The following is a 15,848-nucleotide window of genomic DNA, read 5'->3' on the forward strand; positions in this document are numbered from 1 at the left end:
TGAGATTTTATACCCACTTCACCTTGGGGCCTCCCAACTTTTGATGTAAGGGCCAAGTCAAACCATGAATGACAGGAATCTGCGCAGAACCACAAATAACTCACGGGAGTCCCATCATTCTTTGCTCACATTTAATTTTTATTTTGATTTTTTTTAATGCTGCACAACACAATATTTATTTCATTTGTTTCTTTTATTTCATTTTGTTTGTTTGCTGCTGTTGTTTTATTTATTTTTATTGAAAGTGAGAGGGAACTTCTGTGGCCTTTTCTCCTTTTTCTGTAGGCCGCCTTAAGCTTTCTAAATTTGGAACATCTAAGCAAGCTGAAGGGAAAAGGGGGTTTCGCAAAATCACTTGGGGGAAGGGAAAGGTTGCTTTGTTAATCATGCCCTATGGTGGGTGATTAACTGCTTGTACAATTACGTTTCACTTTTAATTAATTGTGCTTAAGGCTTTAATTAAATTTGGGGGTTCCCTTCTTAGAGCAGCTCGTACTGACGAAGGTGCATGCGCTGAATGATGTCACGGCAGTCGTTGAACACACGGCGGATGTTCTCAGTGTCCACAGCGCAGGTGAAGTGAGGGTAGCAGTAGTGACGCCCATCTCCACTGGCAGTGCTGATCCTCTGCGGGTACAAACGCAGGGACTCGTCAGTGACACCCTCGCCAGGAACCACCCTATCACTGATGGGGACACCTACCAGGGACGGCTGTTGGCCAGTCTCTGATGTCATATGAAAACGAAAGCAAAAGGAGGGGTGCAAAGAACTCAAATCCACACTGGATGTGCGTGAACTAAAACCATGGACCTGGGTAGCTGAACCCTTGAAGTAAATTTACATCCATGAGAAAAAGAGGAGGAGCAAGAGAGGAAACTAAAGACAGGCTCAACTCACCAGAAACTCATCTCGAATGAAGTACTTGGCCCGGGTCACGCGTGGGTCCTCTCCGGGCTCGGGAGTAGCTATAAAAAAAAGGGAATATATATTAATGTAATTAAAAAGTCAAGCAGAGCTGGGGTGCTAGCATCATGGTAGCTCCTGAAGTCTTCAAAACCCTGATTTTTCCATATGAGAATTAATGCAAGTGTGTTTTTCTTGCTTCTCTTACAGATCCTTTATGGTATGGTGGTGGGAGGGGGATGGCGGCTTTCAGCCCGACTGTTTGAAAAAGAACCACTGCAATGAACAGCCAGCAAAAGAGTGGAAGCCATACACACCATCCTCAGGAGTAGTGTAGCGAGCAAATTCTGGAAAGTAGTCCTCAATCTTCGATTTCCCAGCAAGGACTTTCTCAGCGAGCAGATCTTGCTTGTTGAGGAACAGAATCACAGAGATGGTGCGCAGCCATCTACAAGAAGGGAGGCCGTGTGAATGCCCGGGAGAAGCGCGCTTTTGGCCAGGGGTCTGGAATGCTTGCACAGGGTTCTTTTCTACAAACAGTGCAGACCAGGGCCTCCTGGGCAAGCGCAGGGGGTGGGCGGTCACTCCACAAACCTGTTGTTCCAGATGCTCTTGAAGAGGTTCAGAGCCTCCTGCAGGCGGTTGGTCTGGTTGTCCTCCCGGATGACCATGTTGTAGCTGCTGCTGGCCACCACGAAGATGATGGCAGTCACATCTTAACCAAAGAAAGCAAAGCCAAGAGCGTGAGCAGCGACACTGATCCCTAACAACACAGAAGCAAAGCGTTCTTCACGAACAGCCAAGCCCACAGCGTCCTACCGTTGAAGCACTGGATCCACTTGCGGCGTTCATCGCGCTGGCCACCCACGTCAAACATGCTGGTGGAGAGGAAGACAGCTGGTTATTCCAGAGGGGCTGGGGTAAATGTCAAGAAACCATGATCTCTGTTATATAAAAAGGTAACAGTGGGCTTACTGGAAGTTGACTTTGTCCACCTGGAACTTGGTCTCGAAGATTCCAGAAGTCAGGACGCGGCAGCGAAGCAGGTCCTAGAACAAAATTGAGGTCAATGGATCTCAGCAAAGCCAATCGAAATAGTAATAATTTCCAATCTAAAGCAAAAGTCTAGGGTAGTTTGGGAAGAGGGCTCAGGGTCCTCTGGTGGTGAAGGGTTTTGCACACCTGGTCGCTCGGCACATAGTCAGCCTGCTTGATCACATCGATCTTGTCCAGGAAGCTGGGAGAAAAAGAAAGGCACATGGGGTGTTCACAGCGTTCACATTAATTTGCCAACTATTTGTGTCTCTCTACAAGGTCAGGCTCAACGGAAGTGACCGTCCCACAGTTATGCAGCACTAAGTCAATGGCATATTTGCTTGTGTGTTGGTTACATTTATAACTCAAAGCTGATGCCTTAAGAAGGTTAGGCCAAATGGGATTTAAGATAAATAATTTTAGGAATCAGGGAACTCTAGATGCGTCTAGCAGCTAGCCTGCGGCCTCGGTGCAGTGGGGCCACACAAACAGCACAGGACAGTGGTGGGGCTTTGTTCTTCATGTTTATTTTTTTCTATTTTTCTTTTTTCTTCTTTACTTAGCTTGTTTATTCCTGTTGCTCTCTGGTAATATTCTTGATTTTTAAAAGGTTTTATGCATATCAACCAGTAGAGAAAGGACCCCAAAACCAGGCTGACCTATCACAATCTGTGCCATTTGGTAATGCTTGACAAAAACATTTCAATTTTCAAATTTCCTGCCTAAAATGGCAAACAGTTTGAAAATTGTATACCTCTGTATCATTCAGTTAAAAAAATAAATAAATAAAGTGACATTCTTAAAAACATCAAGGACTTTCTCCTCAAGGGCACATGAGATTGTTTTAGTTACTGAGAATCTGTAGCCCTTCCTTTTCACTTTTTAAGAATCTCATTGATTAAAGGGAACAAAAGAGGTTGGCACAAAGGGGCCTTCTCGCCCTAGCCATCCTGAACAGGAAACAAACACAAAGTTCTCTTCCGTTCTGTTTGGTCCATGAAATAGAACGCTCCAGATATTAAACTTTTCATTTAAAAAGCATCTTGTTTGTGTTGCTTGACTAGACACACAGGAAAATTTACTTTTGAAAGATTGGGGTAATTTAATTAATACAGAAAATGCTAAAACCAGTTTATTTTTTGGAGGGAGAGGCATGTAGAGATTGGAATTGTTTTAAAGTGGGCTAATGAGAAAAGAAAATCATAAAGAGAGAAAAGTCTGTTTCAAGAAACTGCCTAAGTTTTGTGTTCCCCTCTTCCTTTTTACTAGTTCAGGGTTAGTCTGGCTTAGAGGATATACTAACTTGCCCAATCAATCTTACATTACAGCACCAGTCCAGAAATAGCTCCCCAGCCGCCCTGGCCTCCAGCATGTTACCATGGCAACAGAACCACAGTTCTATAAATAGATCATCAGCACCAAATCTTGTGAGAGAGACATCTGGAGTGGAGCCAGCCAAACCCCAGCTCAACAAATAAAAATAGGCAGCTTAAGAAATGGGCACGGTACCAGTATCCCAACTTTAACATAAAGGCAGTTCAACAGAAACGTGCCGGCCACGGCAGATGCAGGGCTGTTTGAGCCAGCGGTGAGGGAGGACATTTTAAAGGTTTTAAGCTGCGTTGTTCTCTTTTTCTCTGAGTTTCCTTACAACTTTTCATGATCTATACAAATGGTGCAGTTTTCAGACAAAGTTTCAGGAGTAATTGAGTGTTGCATTAAAAAACCCCAAAAACTTCTAAATGATTTGAGAGAGAAAATGAAACCCAACAAACTTCAACCACCTGGCTAAGCTACTGTTAATTAATGCAGCTGTGACTCCCTGCCCCCCAGCATTCAAAACTGGGATGGTTAAACTCTCCTAATCTTGTACCTGTACTTCACTTCTGACTTGGATCCAAAATACAAAATGCAAACAATTCCAGGATTTCCATTTGTTTTGCGTTACTATAATTAGCGCTTCCAGCTTTTAGTTCGAACTTTTGAGAAAATCAGGGACTTTGTTGAAGAAGGAGTGGGGGCTGGGGGCCACAGGGACCAGCCAAGATGGACTGTTTTTCTGTTCCTTGAAAAAATATACAAATTTGCTTGCATATTAAACCGTGGAATATCTGTGTATGTGGCAACTGAAAATAATCAAAGGAATTTCCTATGGGAAGGCAGGGCTGGGGTTGATAGATTGCACAGACCCTAACATAGGCTTATATGATTTATAGATAAACAGTATTACCTCTTCCTCCCTCCTGTTTATTCAGGTGGTTTTCACAATCAGTTCCTTGGGCTTGAGGCTACTAAGTAAAGCAATCTTAGCCCTTGGTGAGTCAGCCTGGCACCTTGGTTCTGATTAGTTAATACTTCCTATAGCAAAATCAGTTCCGAGTTTCAGCTACTTGTAATAAGGACAGCTAAAACATCAAACCTCTACTAGACTCCCCTGTCCCGAGTCACAAGACACTCCTACTTCATAATATTAACTGAGACTGCTTTGTGCATTTGTGCAGCATCAACAAACAAAAGATATCTTTACATTTTTGGCTGGGCGCGGTGGCTCATGCCTCTAATTCCAGCACTTTGGGGGGCCAAGGCAGGCAGATCACAAGGTCAGGAGTTCGAGACCAGCCTGGCCAATATGGTGAAACCCTATCTCTACTAAAAATACAAAAATGAGCTGGGTGTGGTGGCGGGCACCTGTAGTCCCAGCTACTCAGGAGGCTGAGGCAGGAGAATCACTTGAACCCAGGAGGCAGAGGTTGCAGTGAGCCAAGACTGCACCACTGCACTCCAGCCTGGGCAACAGAGTGAGACTCCATCTAAATAATAATAATAATAATTATCTTTACATATTTTTTAAATAACCCTGACCACCATATGCTTGCTATATCATGTGCAAGATGAGGGAGGCCATAAACTATTTAAAAGGCAACTTTCTAGCTATGGGGTGTGATGTCCTCTGGGAGAGACCATGGTGGGTGACAGGGACAGAAGGCAATCCCTGAGGGAACGGTAAGTCAGGTGTTAGGCAACAAGAGTAGCAGCGTGGGCATCAGGTGGAGTTGTGCAATAAAATCTGTTTCGTAAGTTTCCCCCTTCTTCATTTACCAACACACTAATCGGGCGAGCCCATCTTTATGAGTGACTTTGGAGAAAGAGGACTTTCCCATTGCTACTGCAGGCCTTAACCCATCCTCCTTGCAGGTAGTAATTTATTTGAAAATGACCCCACCACGGTACTGTACTGCTTAGGTGTACAGTTTAGGATGTAAAATACACTGACCACTTACCATCCTTGAAATCAAGAGCCGGGGGGAAGGAATAAATGAGGACATGAAATAGAGTTCAAAAGTCAAGACAACACAAAAGCAAACTCTACCTAGAGTCACTCAGATCTAGTAACACTAGGCAGCTACTGGAGTCTCTTACCTGAGAGCAGAAATAGAGCAATCAACAACTACCAATGAGAGAGGAGGCGTAGCTGTCTTCACTGTTCCTCTTTGTTATGGTTTAAAATTACAGCAATAAAATGTAGTATTTTTACATTATTCAAAATGTGAGAACTGCCCTATTTCTGCAAATGCTTTGAGTCAATTCAATTAATTACTTCCCAGTAATTAGGAATACTATGAAACTCATCATCATCTTGCTCTAACAGACATTCAATGTTTATATAAAATAATGTCCCTGCACTAAAAAAAAAAAAAAAAAAAAAAAAAAATGCAATTAAGGACTTTATAAAACAATTCAATCAGATTCGAACTTTCTGCCAGTGGGGTAACTGGTTGGCTTCTACGAAAGGAATCATCGACAAGTAGCTTTCCAAGCAGGATCACAGGTTTGCATGTTTTCTTGTGTCTGCCTGTTTTATGTGCCGGTGGGTCGGGTGGGGTTACTTACTACTGGGCACAGTCAATCAGCTGGTACTCGTTGGAGCGTTCATAGCAGGCACGTACTCCTTCGTCCTCCCACAGAGCCTTGGCATGCTCGTAGAATTCCTGAAAGTGAACACAAGAAAGTTTAGAGAAAGACAAGAACTTGAACTAATCAAGGACACTGTCATTCGAACCCCGAGACCAGAGTTCCCTATGTGACCGACACTTGGTGTGATTCTGAATTTTGAGCCCAATTAATGAATTAATGCTCACAAAGAACTTTAATTCAACACGTTAAACATATTCAAAAGTTCATGCAATTAGCTGCTGGTCTTATTGTGAATTACTGGTTTTGGGTAGTTTCTTTTTGTGTGTGTGGGGGGAATGGGGGGAGCTACTGAGTAATTTAGTTTCTTTACAGAATTGTTTAGGAAGAATATACACTAATCTGTGTTAGGCGAATATGCCAATAAATGGTTCAATGTTGTGAAAATAAGAAACTTCATTTGTAGGATGTGCCGGGACTAAATCTTCCTTCTGGGAAAATGTGAATCTTAACAAAAAAAAGTATGATAGGGGACTTGTAGGTGGGAACATAAAAGTTCAGATGTTAGTAGGACTAATAAAAGGTTATTGTTCGGATACATTTTTAATAGGCTGCTGTTTTTCCTATTAAATATGGAATCATAAGAAAGTCAGTGGGTTATATTATACATACTGTGTTTACTGCTTTAATTTTTTCAAAATGATGCTATTTAAAAAAATTTAGCTATCCATACTAACTAAATACTACTAATTTCTCTGCTAATGTAAGTTTGCAGCCAAGTCGATCTAAAATATACAAACACAAATTCCCACGAAAGCCTGACAAAAGGCAACAATAACTCATTGTTTTAGCTGTAGACAAGTCTCTTCCTTGTGGGCCTTACAAACGCATACATCTTTCTATCTCATTTCCCATTCCCCGCTTATAAGCCATTCTCCCCACGAAGGGGCCTAAACATATATGCTTGGGCTTGAATGGTTTTTTGTTCCCTAAAAGTAGTTCTTTAGGGAGCCAACAGTGTCGTGCATCCAGAGGAAAGTCTTTTCCATATGTTCTATTTCATGATTATTTTTGAGTTATAATTTAGATATATTTCATTTTTTTAAATAATGAGAAAAGATTTCATTTGCCCCGAGACAAGGACTGACTTTAGAAAAACTCTTAATCAATGTTAAAAGGTCACCTGTTTAAAATGAGAATGCCTTCCATTTGGCACTTCACTGAGGCATCCCAAGGTACACCTTAGGGCACTTCCAGTGGAGTAAATGGACAATTAGTATTTGTGTGCCATATTTAAAATAGTTTTGTTTGTCCTAAGAAGTGAATGAGGGAATAATTAAGCCTGCCGTAGCTCAGAACTTTTTTCTTGCCCACATGCAGGGCTGTCACTGACGTTCCTATAGGAACACTGTGCTCAGGTGGGCGGGGCTAAGGCCACACAAGTTGGGGTGTAGCTTACGGGAGGGAAGTCAAAGTCAGGCACGTTCATCACACTCAGAATGTAGTCCACTCTGAACTGGTTCTCGGGGTTGGCCAGCTCCACGGGGGGCACCAGGTTGCTCATGGCGGCCACAATGGTCTGAAAATGATTTAGCAGAGCGGTCAGGGAACGGCACTGGATGGGAGGGGCTACAAGACAGAAAGCACAAGGAGCCAGAACGTACTTCGATTGCCTCTTTCAGGTTGTTTTTGATGTCCTGCACTTTGGTTGCCTTCTCACTGCAGTGGAATTGAAAAGAAAAGAAAATCATATTGCACCACGTCAGTTAAGAGTGCTGCTTTCATAAAGATATCCCGACTAAAAAGCATAGTATTCTGTTCTTCAAGGAGTTGTGGGCTCAGATCTGTACAAAGATTGGAGGTAGCTGAATAAACGTGGTTGCAAATTATAACCTCCCAAATGTGTCCTGAGGACATGCCCAATCGGGCAGATTAGCAAATTGCCTGAACAATCTTGACTGTACCAGAAGTTGCACGCAGCTCATTTAATCTTTCATGGGTTGGAAACCCCCACACTACATACTAACACTTCCTAAAGGCTTCTCCTGGTCTTATCAGCATCTGGGTAGGGGTGAGGCTGGAGTGATAGGTCACTCTGAGGTTGGGGTGGAGCAAAACAGTCCCGTGGTTTGCCTTGGAATTCACTCAGTTGCTAGATGAGCATAGTGAGAGAACCAGTGAGCACAGGTGGTGGTGGTTCTAACAGTTCATTACAGGAGTCTGGGCGCGATGGCTCATGCCTGTAATCCCAGCACTTTGGGAGCCTGAGGTGGGCAGACTGCCTGAGGTCAGGAGTTCGAGACCAGTCTGGCCAAGATGGTGAAACCTCATCTCTACTAAAAACATAAAAAAATTAGCTGGGCGTGGTGGCATGTGTCTGTAATCCCAGCTACTCGGGAGGCAGAGGTTGCAGTGAGCCAGGACGGGGCCACTGAACTCCAGCCAGCGTGAGACTCTATCAAAAAAAAAAAAAAAAAGGTCATATGTGCGATGCTCCAGGCACCCAGGCTAGCAGCAGTGAAATTTCTAGTTCATGATGTTAGTACATGTTGGTCCATGTGCAATAGGAATCAAGATTCCACCCCCTAGAAGGCCTTTTAATCTAAGGGGAAGGGGGTCAGATCCCGCTGGCAAGTAGAGGTTGAAGGTTTTGTAGCTTTTCATTGACTTTAACTCAGCCACATGGGACGGCCTGTGTGGTCTTTACGGAATTATCTATATTCAGGGTTACTTGTCCCACAGGTAAAGGCCACACCCTTTGGCTTCTGGGGACCACAAGAGAATGTTAATTTTTATACCAGATTACACTGATCCAAATGCTGTATGTTTTTCAGAAACTAGCCTTCATTAGAAGCACAGCCAGGGAAGGTTCTCGAGTTTATGTTTTCAGGGGGCAAGAAAAGACCTCTTGTGTGGAGTATGTATCTCATCAGGTCTATAGCCCCAAAATGGAACAAGCACACACAGCACACCTGCTGTACCTGTTAGGCCCTGGGAGGTGAGGGCATCGTCATGCAGAAAAAAGGTGCTACGGTCCTGCTCCTCTGATGGGGAAACTGAGGCTGAGGGGGAAGTCTTGAGTCACGGAGGCAGAAACCAATGGGGGTGGGATATGGAGGGGACAGAGTATCTTTTTCATGGTGTGTGTGTGTGTGTGTGTGTGTGTCTGTGTATATACACACACATACATATACATATATATATTGATCTTTTGAGATTCCCAGTTTTTGAAGCATTCACTTGGCTGATTCACCAATTCATAGAATGGAGGTAGAAATTAAACATATAATCCCTCCAGACTAGAACATGACAAAGTTAAGGCAGAGGAAAGGCGAAGGGAGGTTAATTAGCAAGAGCAGACTGGGTGGTCAGTGGAGCAGCAGGGGCGGGCCCGGGGTGGGGGGACTGGAATGGACGGTGGGGCCAAGTGCACGCCTGTCGACAGGCCTTCCACAAATCATTTGGCCTTTCCTTTCTCAAAGAATTATACTTGCAAATTTATTCTTTCTGAATAAACGTCTGTGTACTTCTGGGCCTTCACCTGCTGAAGGATCCCATCTCGCCCCTTTCCTACGTGAAGCCTCTTTCACAGGTCTCTGCACCGCTGCTCTTCTACGTTGAAGAGCTGATGAAGTTCAGAGGGGTCATGCTCATTAGTGGTGGGGGGTGTCTGGGGTTGGGGTGGAGGACAGATGTTGCCAGGAATCCCCTCAGGGCCATTTGAGTAAAAGTGCTGCAGGTCCAGAGAACCTCAGAAACGCAGATGACAGGGAGGTGAGCTTCAGGTCTTGTGCACAAATCTGACATCTGATTCTGGCCCCCAGACTCCTAAAGCAACCACCTTCAAGTGAAAGGGAGTGAGTCCTGACCATTCTGTGGGACTGTCTGCTTTGTGTGTGCACCATCAAAGCTCATGTCTGAAATTAAGAATTTCCAGCCTTGGTATTAGTCTAACATCAATTATTTAGATGTTGGAAATTAAAAGGACTTGTGTTTGATGGTCCCCAATGTTCACTTTTGAATTCAGAATTTACCTAAAACCCCCTAGGAGAAATCTATTCCCATTCATTAAAAGCAGGCTCCATTTCATAGGTAATGAGAGCTATGAACCTTTGGTTTTGAGGTTCCACGATAGTAAAATTAGATACATTCGGGTACTAAATATCCAAATCTGCATACAGCAAGAGAAAAGTATTTCCAGAAACAAGTTTCTTTCATTCAGTTTGATATTTTGGTCTAAGCAGTAGTATGATAATTGGAAAACTTCCCGTCTTAAAATACGGATATTTTGAGAACGTGTTCAGTATTCATCTACGTATGTGAATAGGTGTGGGAGTATATCAAGTATAAAACAGCTAAAATAGAAATCTAAAATCTAATTCGGGTGTGTAATACTAAAACATAAAATTCTTCCATTGAAGCAATTACTATGTAGATGGAGATATTATACTGGGGGTTGGCAGGTTTATCATCACTTTTACTATTGCTTAATGAATTTAACGTTGATTGTGAAATTCAGAGAAAATTCCTTAGATGTCTTTAAACTACTCAACAAAGGCAAAACATATGCCATTAGCTAGAATTCTGATTCGCTACAAAATTGGGACTAAGGCTGGAAGTACTTTTAGGGTCTTGGTGCCTCCTCCTCCCCCTTCTATGTATAAAGCAGATGGGCTGCGTTCAGTTTTTAAGAGTTCCTCCCCTCCCCCGCTTCAGCTAACTAAGTGGTGGGGGAGGCTATTCAGGTCTCCACCTTATCCTTGTGCTTTGGTAGGAAAAGACAGACAAAGGAAGACAGAAGACAGACGCGAGATACAGGGATTGCTGAAACATGCAGAGAATTTTTATTTCTCACGAATGTTAATACTTATATTGACGTGCAGAACAGAGTCAGAGAGATGTGCAGGCCAAGGTATTAGTAGGGTTCAAGGGTTTAGCACGACATCTAGTACACAGTAGGTTGTTCACTAAGGACTTGTCATATTTTGCTCAAATGCCAACTTTTGGTACAGTAGATTGTCAATTAGTCATTTCTTATAGAGATGCCTTTTTGGATAGTTGTCACACTACATTTCTGCCAATTAAGGATTTCAGTCCATTTTTCGTTTTTTCAATCATCGTTTAAGGTAAGGTAGTAGGGGCCCCATCCCCCCTCCCCCCTCAGACAACAGAATAGTATTCTTATTAGAAGTTCCTAAGACCGAGCAATTCCAGCATGCAAATTGTGATAGGACATAGCCGGGAAGATGAGAAACTGTAGCCATCATCTAGGGATAATATACTCTAAAAGAAACAGATGAACAAACATGTGTCAGTTACTTTGTCCCCAGACCCCAAGATTTTTGCCCCTCCCCTCCCCGGCCACAGAAGCTGTTTCTTTGAGATGCCCTAAACTAAGTCAATGGTTCTGGATGTTCTCATGAAAAAGAGCCACTCCACCGCTGCATGCGAAACACGCAGCAGAGCTAGAGCGGTTACCTGGCATGCGTGCGTGTGCGCGCGGCGCGTGTGGCTGTGTGTGCGTGTGCGTGTGTGTGCGTGTCTGTGTATGCATGTGCATGTGTGTGCGTGTGTGTATGTGTGATGGGTGTGGGGATGCAGGAAGCAAAGGAAAAATAATTTGATGATGAATGGAAAAATAAAAGATGGCATCATGAATTTCCTTATGTACTAGCTAACGTAAAGTGCCTTAGATTCAAATAAATTTGATCATTTTTAAAAGGCCAGAGGCTTTTCAAGATGATTCTTAACGACCTGCTGCAAGGTACCAAGGCATTTTTCAAAATTAAAGACGGTGCAGCATTGCATATTTTAATAAAGGAAAAAAATTTTGTTTCAAAGAGGTCTGAAATTTTAAAATCAGACCAACCAGTGGGTAGATGGAATTTAGTAGATAGTTTTAAAAACAAGTAGCTGGTTCAAATGGAGAGCTGGGGGAAAATAGAAACCATATGGAAAAACATCAATTCTCAAAATCCTAAATTGATCGTCTAAAGCTGAAATCTATAACTTTCCCCCAGCTGGATCTCATTCTACTTTAAGCATGGCCAAAAAAATTATGTTACGCACTTTACTTGCTCCAAAATGTCAGGAAATTGTGTGTTATTTGCAAATGCATGCCAATATGGCTGATGGTCCTTTAAATGACTTTTACTTTCTTCCCGGGTCTCTGGCCTCAGTTTCCCAGTATGATCTTCATGTTTGTTTTGTTTGTTAAAAAATTTTTCTGTTTTTGAATGTGCCTACCCATCGCTGTTGCTCCTTGCAGCCTGCGGGTCCTCTTCGCCGCCCCTTTTAAAGAGAGATTGAAAGCTCACCTAATCTGCAAGGCACCGCAATTTCACACAAACCCCACACAGTCTCTCTACATTCCTAAACAATCAGCCAAGAGCAAAAGCAACAATTCGCGCGCCATCCATCCTCCCGTTAATTCTTAGGTCGCCTTTCTGGCTAAATTGGAACGTCCACTGAGACTGCAGGCCATGGGGGAAGAATCCCACACGTTTGCTGCAGTATTAACAGAGCTCTCTGGAGACTCTGGTCGGACACAGGAGGGATGGATAATTATTTTCTTGTGCTTTCACTAAACGTACATGCATTAGGGAGCTAAAGCAGTGATTTCTCTCACAATTCTTCTGAGAATGTGGCAGCGCATAAGGCTCCTAATTCTCCCAGGTCAGAACCTTCCCAATGTTGTAACTTAAGGCACAAAGGCACAGACGGGGGAGATTTCTGCCCAGGATTTCCTGCAAAACTAATGACCTCACTTCTTGCAGTGGAAGGAAACTACCTATAAAATGGTTTTATTTATAAATAATTGTTCCCCATAAATTGTCATTAAACTATGTCTGGACTGTGATACAGCAAAAAAATAAAAATCAAAAAAAATTAAAAGAACAAAAGCCCACCCACTACCACCACAGAAAAAAGAAAAAGAAGAAAAAAAAAAACCCCAAACCCAATCTTCATGAACAGTAGGAATTCCTCCTTGAAGGCCGAAGGGCAGCCTGCTACAGTTTGGTAATTGATCAGTTTACTTCAACCAATGTTAATGGTGTTTATATTTTGGTTTTGTTTTGTTCCTGGCACTAAATGTAAGAAAAAGAGTTAGCTTTGAGTTAGAAAATCCACATCCAAACTCCGTATTTCTGAAGGTCAAATCAATATTATCTTACTCTTAAAAATTTGATCGGTATGGCAGCCCGCAGAGAGTTAAGGCAAATTTAATAGCTCAGCAGAGCCCTAACAAAACGCAAGATCAGGGAGGAAAAACCCTGTACCACACAGACCACCCTTTAGGGACAGATCTCACTGTGTCACAGGGAATTCCTAGTTAAGAAGGAAATAGCTTTTGTTGCAATACCGCAGTGAGGAAAAAGAAAAAAGGAGGCAGTTGGATGAGATAAAAATAAGGTATCTAGGCTCCCATGAGGAATACCCCTGCAAACCCTTTCACAGGCTAAATTTAACATATCTATGCCCTTGTCTGCAGAGAAGGCAAACTGGGAATGTTGCTTCCTCTTTCCAAAAAGAAAACAGAAAAGAGAAGTTCTGGTTTAAAACCCTTGCCTGGTGTTACAGGCTGGCTCACTTAGGGAGGAGAATCCTTTCTATAAAAATTTTTAAATTTTAGGGCAATCTGTAGGGTAATGAAGCTGTTAGTAATTTATTTCAAAGGTGACTTAGCTTCTACTCGACTCAAAATAAGGTAAATAGTGGCTGCTGCATCTTTGAAAAATGCTAGCCATGTCCAGTTTTAATGAAAATATTTATCTAGAGGATACGTGGTCAAATTATTTTTGCTTAACTACTCTCATGAAGTACTCCTGCAAGCTGCAGGAGGGAAATTTATGCAAGATTTTTCTTCAAATGACAAAATTCATGGTTGGAAGTCTGTCTCTGGGTTTTTATTTATTGTCAGGATGACAGTCTCCGTTGGCAGGGCTTTATCGAGGGGTGTGTCAAGAATTAAGAATTTCAGAATTGCTTGGTGACAAGTGATGCTAACTTACTCAATAGCACATATGTGCATGTTGATAAGCCACTGAGAGTCATAATCAGTTGAGTAAAGAAGCCCATCCTTCTGCATCCCAACCAATCCTTCTGAATTCAGGGTTAAAGTAGAAAAAGCATCCTAAACTAACATGACTATTTGTATGGGTGATGTCATCATTCTCTAAACAATTATTTGATCTAACAAATTCTAGAATTCACCATAAGGAGCTGCCTGCCTTGCTCTGAAAGGTGAAAAAGTTCACGTTCGTTTCCCGGATGCTTAGTGACTAGTAAAGGTGTTTTTTTTTTTTTTTTTTTTTTTTGGGGGGGGGGAGGGTGGGGGTGGGCAGGCATTGGTATAATTAAATGCTACCGCCTTGTCTCCATCTCCCCTTTTGAAATGGAAGCCAAAGCAACTCAAGGTTAAATTTTCAATTGAATCCAGGTTTAAGAAAGGGAACAGGACTGGGCTAACCAGCTAGTAATTACAAACTAGTGCCTTCAGGTGCTTGAAATCTAGTGAGCTTAACGCTCTCACACCAGTGAAAATAGACTGGTCAACTTAGTTTTTTCTGTTTTTTACACACTTTGTCACATGAGAACGATGGGTAGGCCCCAATCTGGGGTCTTGGGGAGAAAAGCAAGTTCCCCGATTTATTGAATGCTCCCTGTTTGCATTCCTCATGCCAGGCAGGGCTTCCTAACTTGTCTCACAGGTCTAATATAAAGTCTCTCCCATTTAATCTTCATTCCCGCTACCGGACTGCCACACTGCACTATACCAGGATACCTGGGAGGACTTTTCAAAGGCAAAAATGCCCCTCAGTGAGGCTGGGAGTGCCTAACTCCCAGTCTTTCCATCCTTTACATAAAAGTTCCCTTTTCTTTTCCTTAGGCAGGGGTACTGATTTGCTTTTTGTTTTAAAGAGAAACAATGATTTGCTCATAATGGTAATTTAAAGGGGGACAAAAAAAATTACAAACTATAAACACGGGCTGCCACTTCCAAATCTGTTTCTGGTGAGAATATTATGGAAACGATGTTTCCTAAAACATCCTGTGTTGGTTCATTACATTGAAATCTGTGTGGGGTGGGGTGGGGTGAATCTGCAGTGACCAGCATGGGCAGGACAAGGGGGCGGCCAAAGCCACATTGAAGACACTGCAGTGATGTCTGGAGGCTGTGGCAGGGACCTGGCCCAGAGAGGGGCTGTCACGGGGCCAAGTGCTGTCAAGCATCCCCCGCAACCCGGCATGATTTTCTTGGGATAGGGAGATGTTTGTCACAAACACTGGTGCTTTCATCAGTAGTATTTGCTGCACCAAAGACCCAAGGGGGGGGGGGACCCTAAAGAGCCCTTCCCAGGATTTTCTAATATGTAAATCCAGAAAAATTAAGTGAAAACTGGCTGCCCAGCCCCCAAAGCCTACCTATACTTCCAAAAGGTTAGTATAAAGTCTGTTCCTCTTACTTGGTGCCCCTGCACAGATTTGACACTTACTCTCCATTAAACCCATTAACATGCAGGATCCTCATCTGCTTCACAATGGTGCTTTTACCAGATTCTCCAGCACCTAGAAAACGAAAGTAAGTCTCAGGTTATGAAGGAGGCATTTTAACACTTTGGGCAGGGAGGACTGCTGTTGTTGTTTTGTTTTTCCATAGAAGCAACACACAAAAAACCAAACACAAAATCATAGACTTGCAACTTTTCTTGACATTTCGACGCAGAGAAAAGGAAATCAATGTCCAACTCAGTGTCTACCTGCAGTATTTCACCACCAAAATAACAAACAAGAATTCAGGGTTTGCTGGTTTTAGTTTTTTTCTTTTGATTGTTTAAAAAATTGTGGGGTGGTGATGGAAAGGGGCAAAGAGAAGGAATGACGCAATTTTGTCATTTGCGGGGTAAACAAGAAAATTGAAGTTAAAACTGTGAAACTGAATCCCTGATACATGAACATTCACACATAAACGTATCTAGACACACAATTCGTTGTCA

The 15,848-nt window shown here is 42.7% G+C and overlaps 2 protein-coding genes across 9 annotated transcripts in view; both read right to left on the reverse strand.

Moving 5' to 3' along the window:
* Positions 1–117: 117 nt before the first annotated feature.
* Positions 118–15,848, reverse strand: part of LOC105470579 (guanine nucleotide-binding protein G(s) subunit alpha) — a 70,754-nt gene continuing 55,023 nt past the window's right edge. For 2 of the 8 annotated variants that reach the window (XM_024789374.2, XM_071079106.1), the window contains exons 2-13: positions 15,348–15,420; positions 12,097–12,141; positions 7,515–7,569; positions 7,310–7,429; positions 5,830–5,927; positions 2,086–2,140; positions 1,879–1,952; positions 1,723–1,781; positions 1,498–1,618; positions 1,221–1,351; positions 898–965; positions 118–627 (exon numbers count right to left, since the gene is read on the reverse strand). In XM_024789374.2, the coding sequence (XP_024645142.1) occupies positions 481–627; positions 898–965; positions 1,221–1,351; positions 1,498–1,618; positions 1,723–1,781; positions 1,879–1,952; positions 2,086–2,140; positions 5,830–5,927; positions 7,310–7,429; positions 7,515–7,569; positions 12,097–12,141; positions 15,348–15,420 (1,046 nt within the window). In that variant the 3' untranslated portion in view covers positions 118–480. Of the gene's footprint in view, positions 628–897; positions 966–1,220; positions 1,352–1,497; positions 1,619–1,722; positions 1,782–1,878; positions 1,953–2,085; positions 2,141–3,259; positions 4,473–5,829; positions 5,928–7,309; positions 7,430–7,514; positions 7,573–12,096; positions 12,142–15,347; positions 15,421–15,848 lie in introns of those variants that run through there. The other 6 variants (XM_024789373.2, XM_071079105.1, XM_071079109.1 and 3 more) reach the window with 4 other exon arrangements.
* LOC139355292 (neuroendocrine secretory protein 55) overlaps positions 10,672–15,848 on the reverse strand; it is a 60,848-nt gene continuing 55,671 nt past the window's right edge. The window contains exons 2-3 of the mRNA XM_071079112.1: positions 15,348–15,420; positions 10,672–11,133 (exon numbers count right to left, since the gene is read on the reverse strand). The gene's annotated coding sequence lies outside the window, so the exon portion shown is untranslated. The remainder of the gene's footprint in view (positions 11,134–15,347; positions 15,421–15,848) is intronic.

This window comes from Macaca nemestrina, chromosome 15 (assembly GCF_043159975.1).
Source record: "Macaca nemestrina isolate mMacNem1 chromosome 15, mMacNem.hap1, whole genome shotgun sequence".
Classification (NCBI taxonomy): domain Eukaryota; kingdom Metazoa; phylum Chordata; class Mammalia; order Primates; family Cercopithecidae; genus Macaca; species Macaca nemestrina.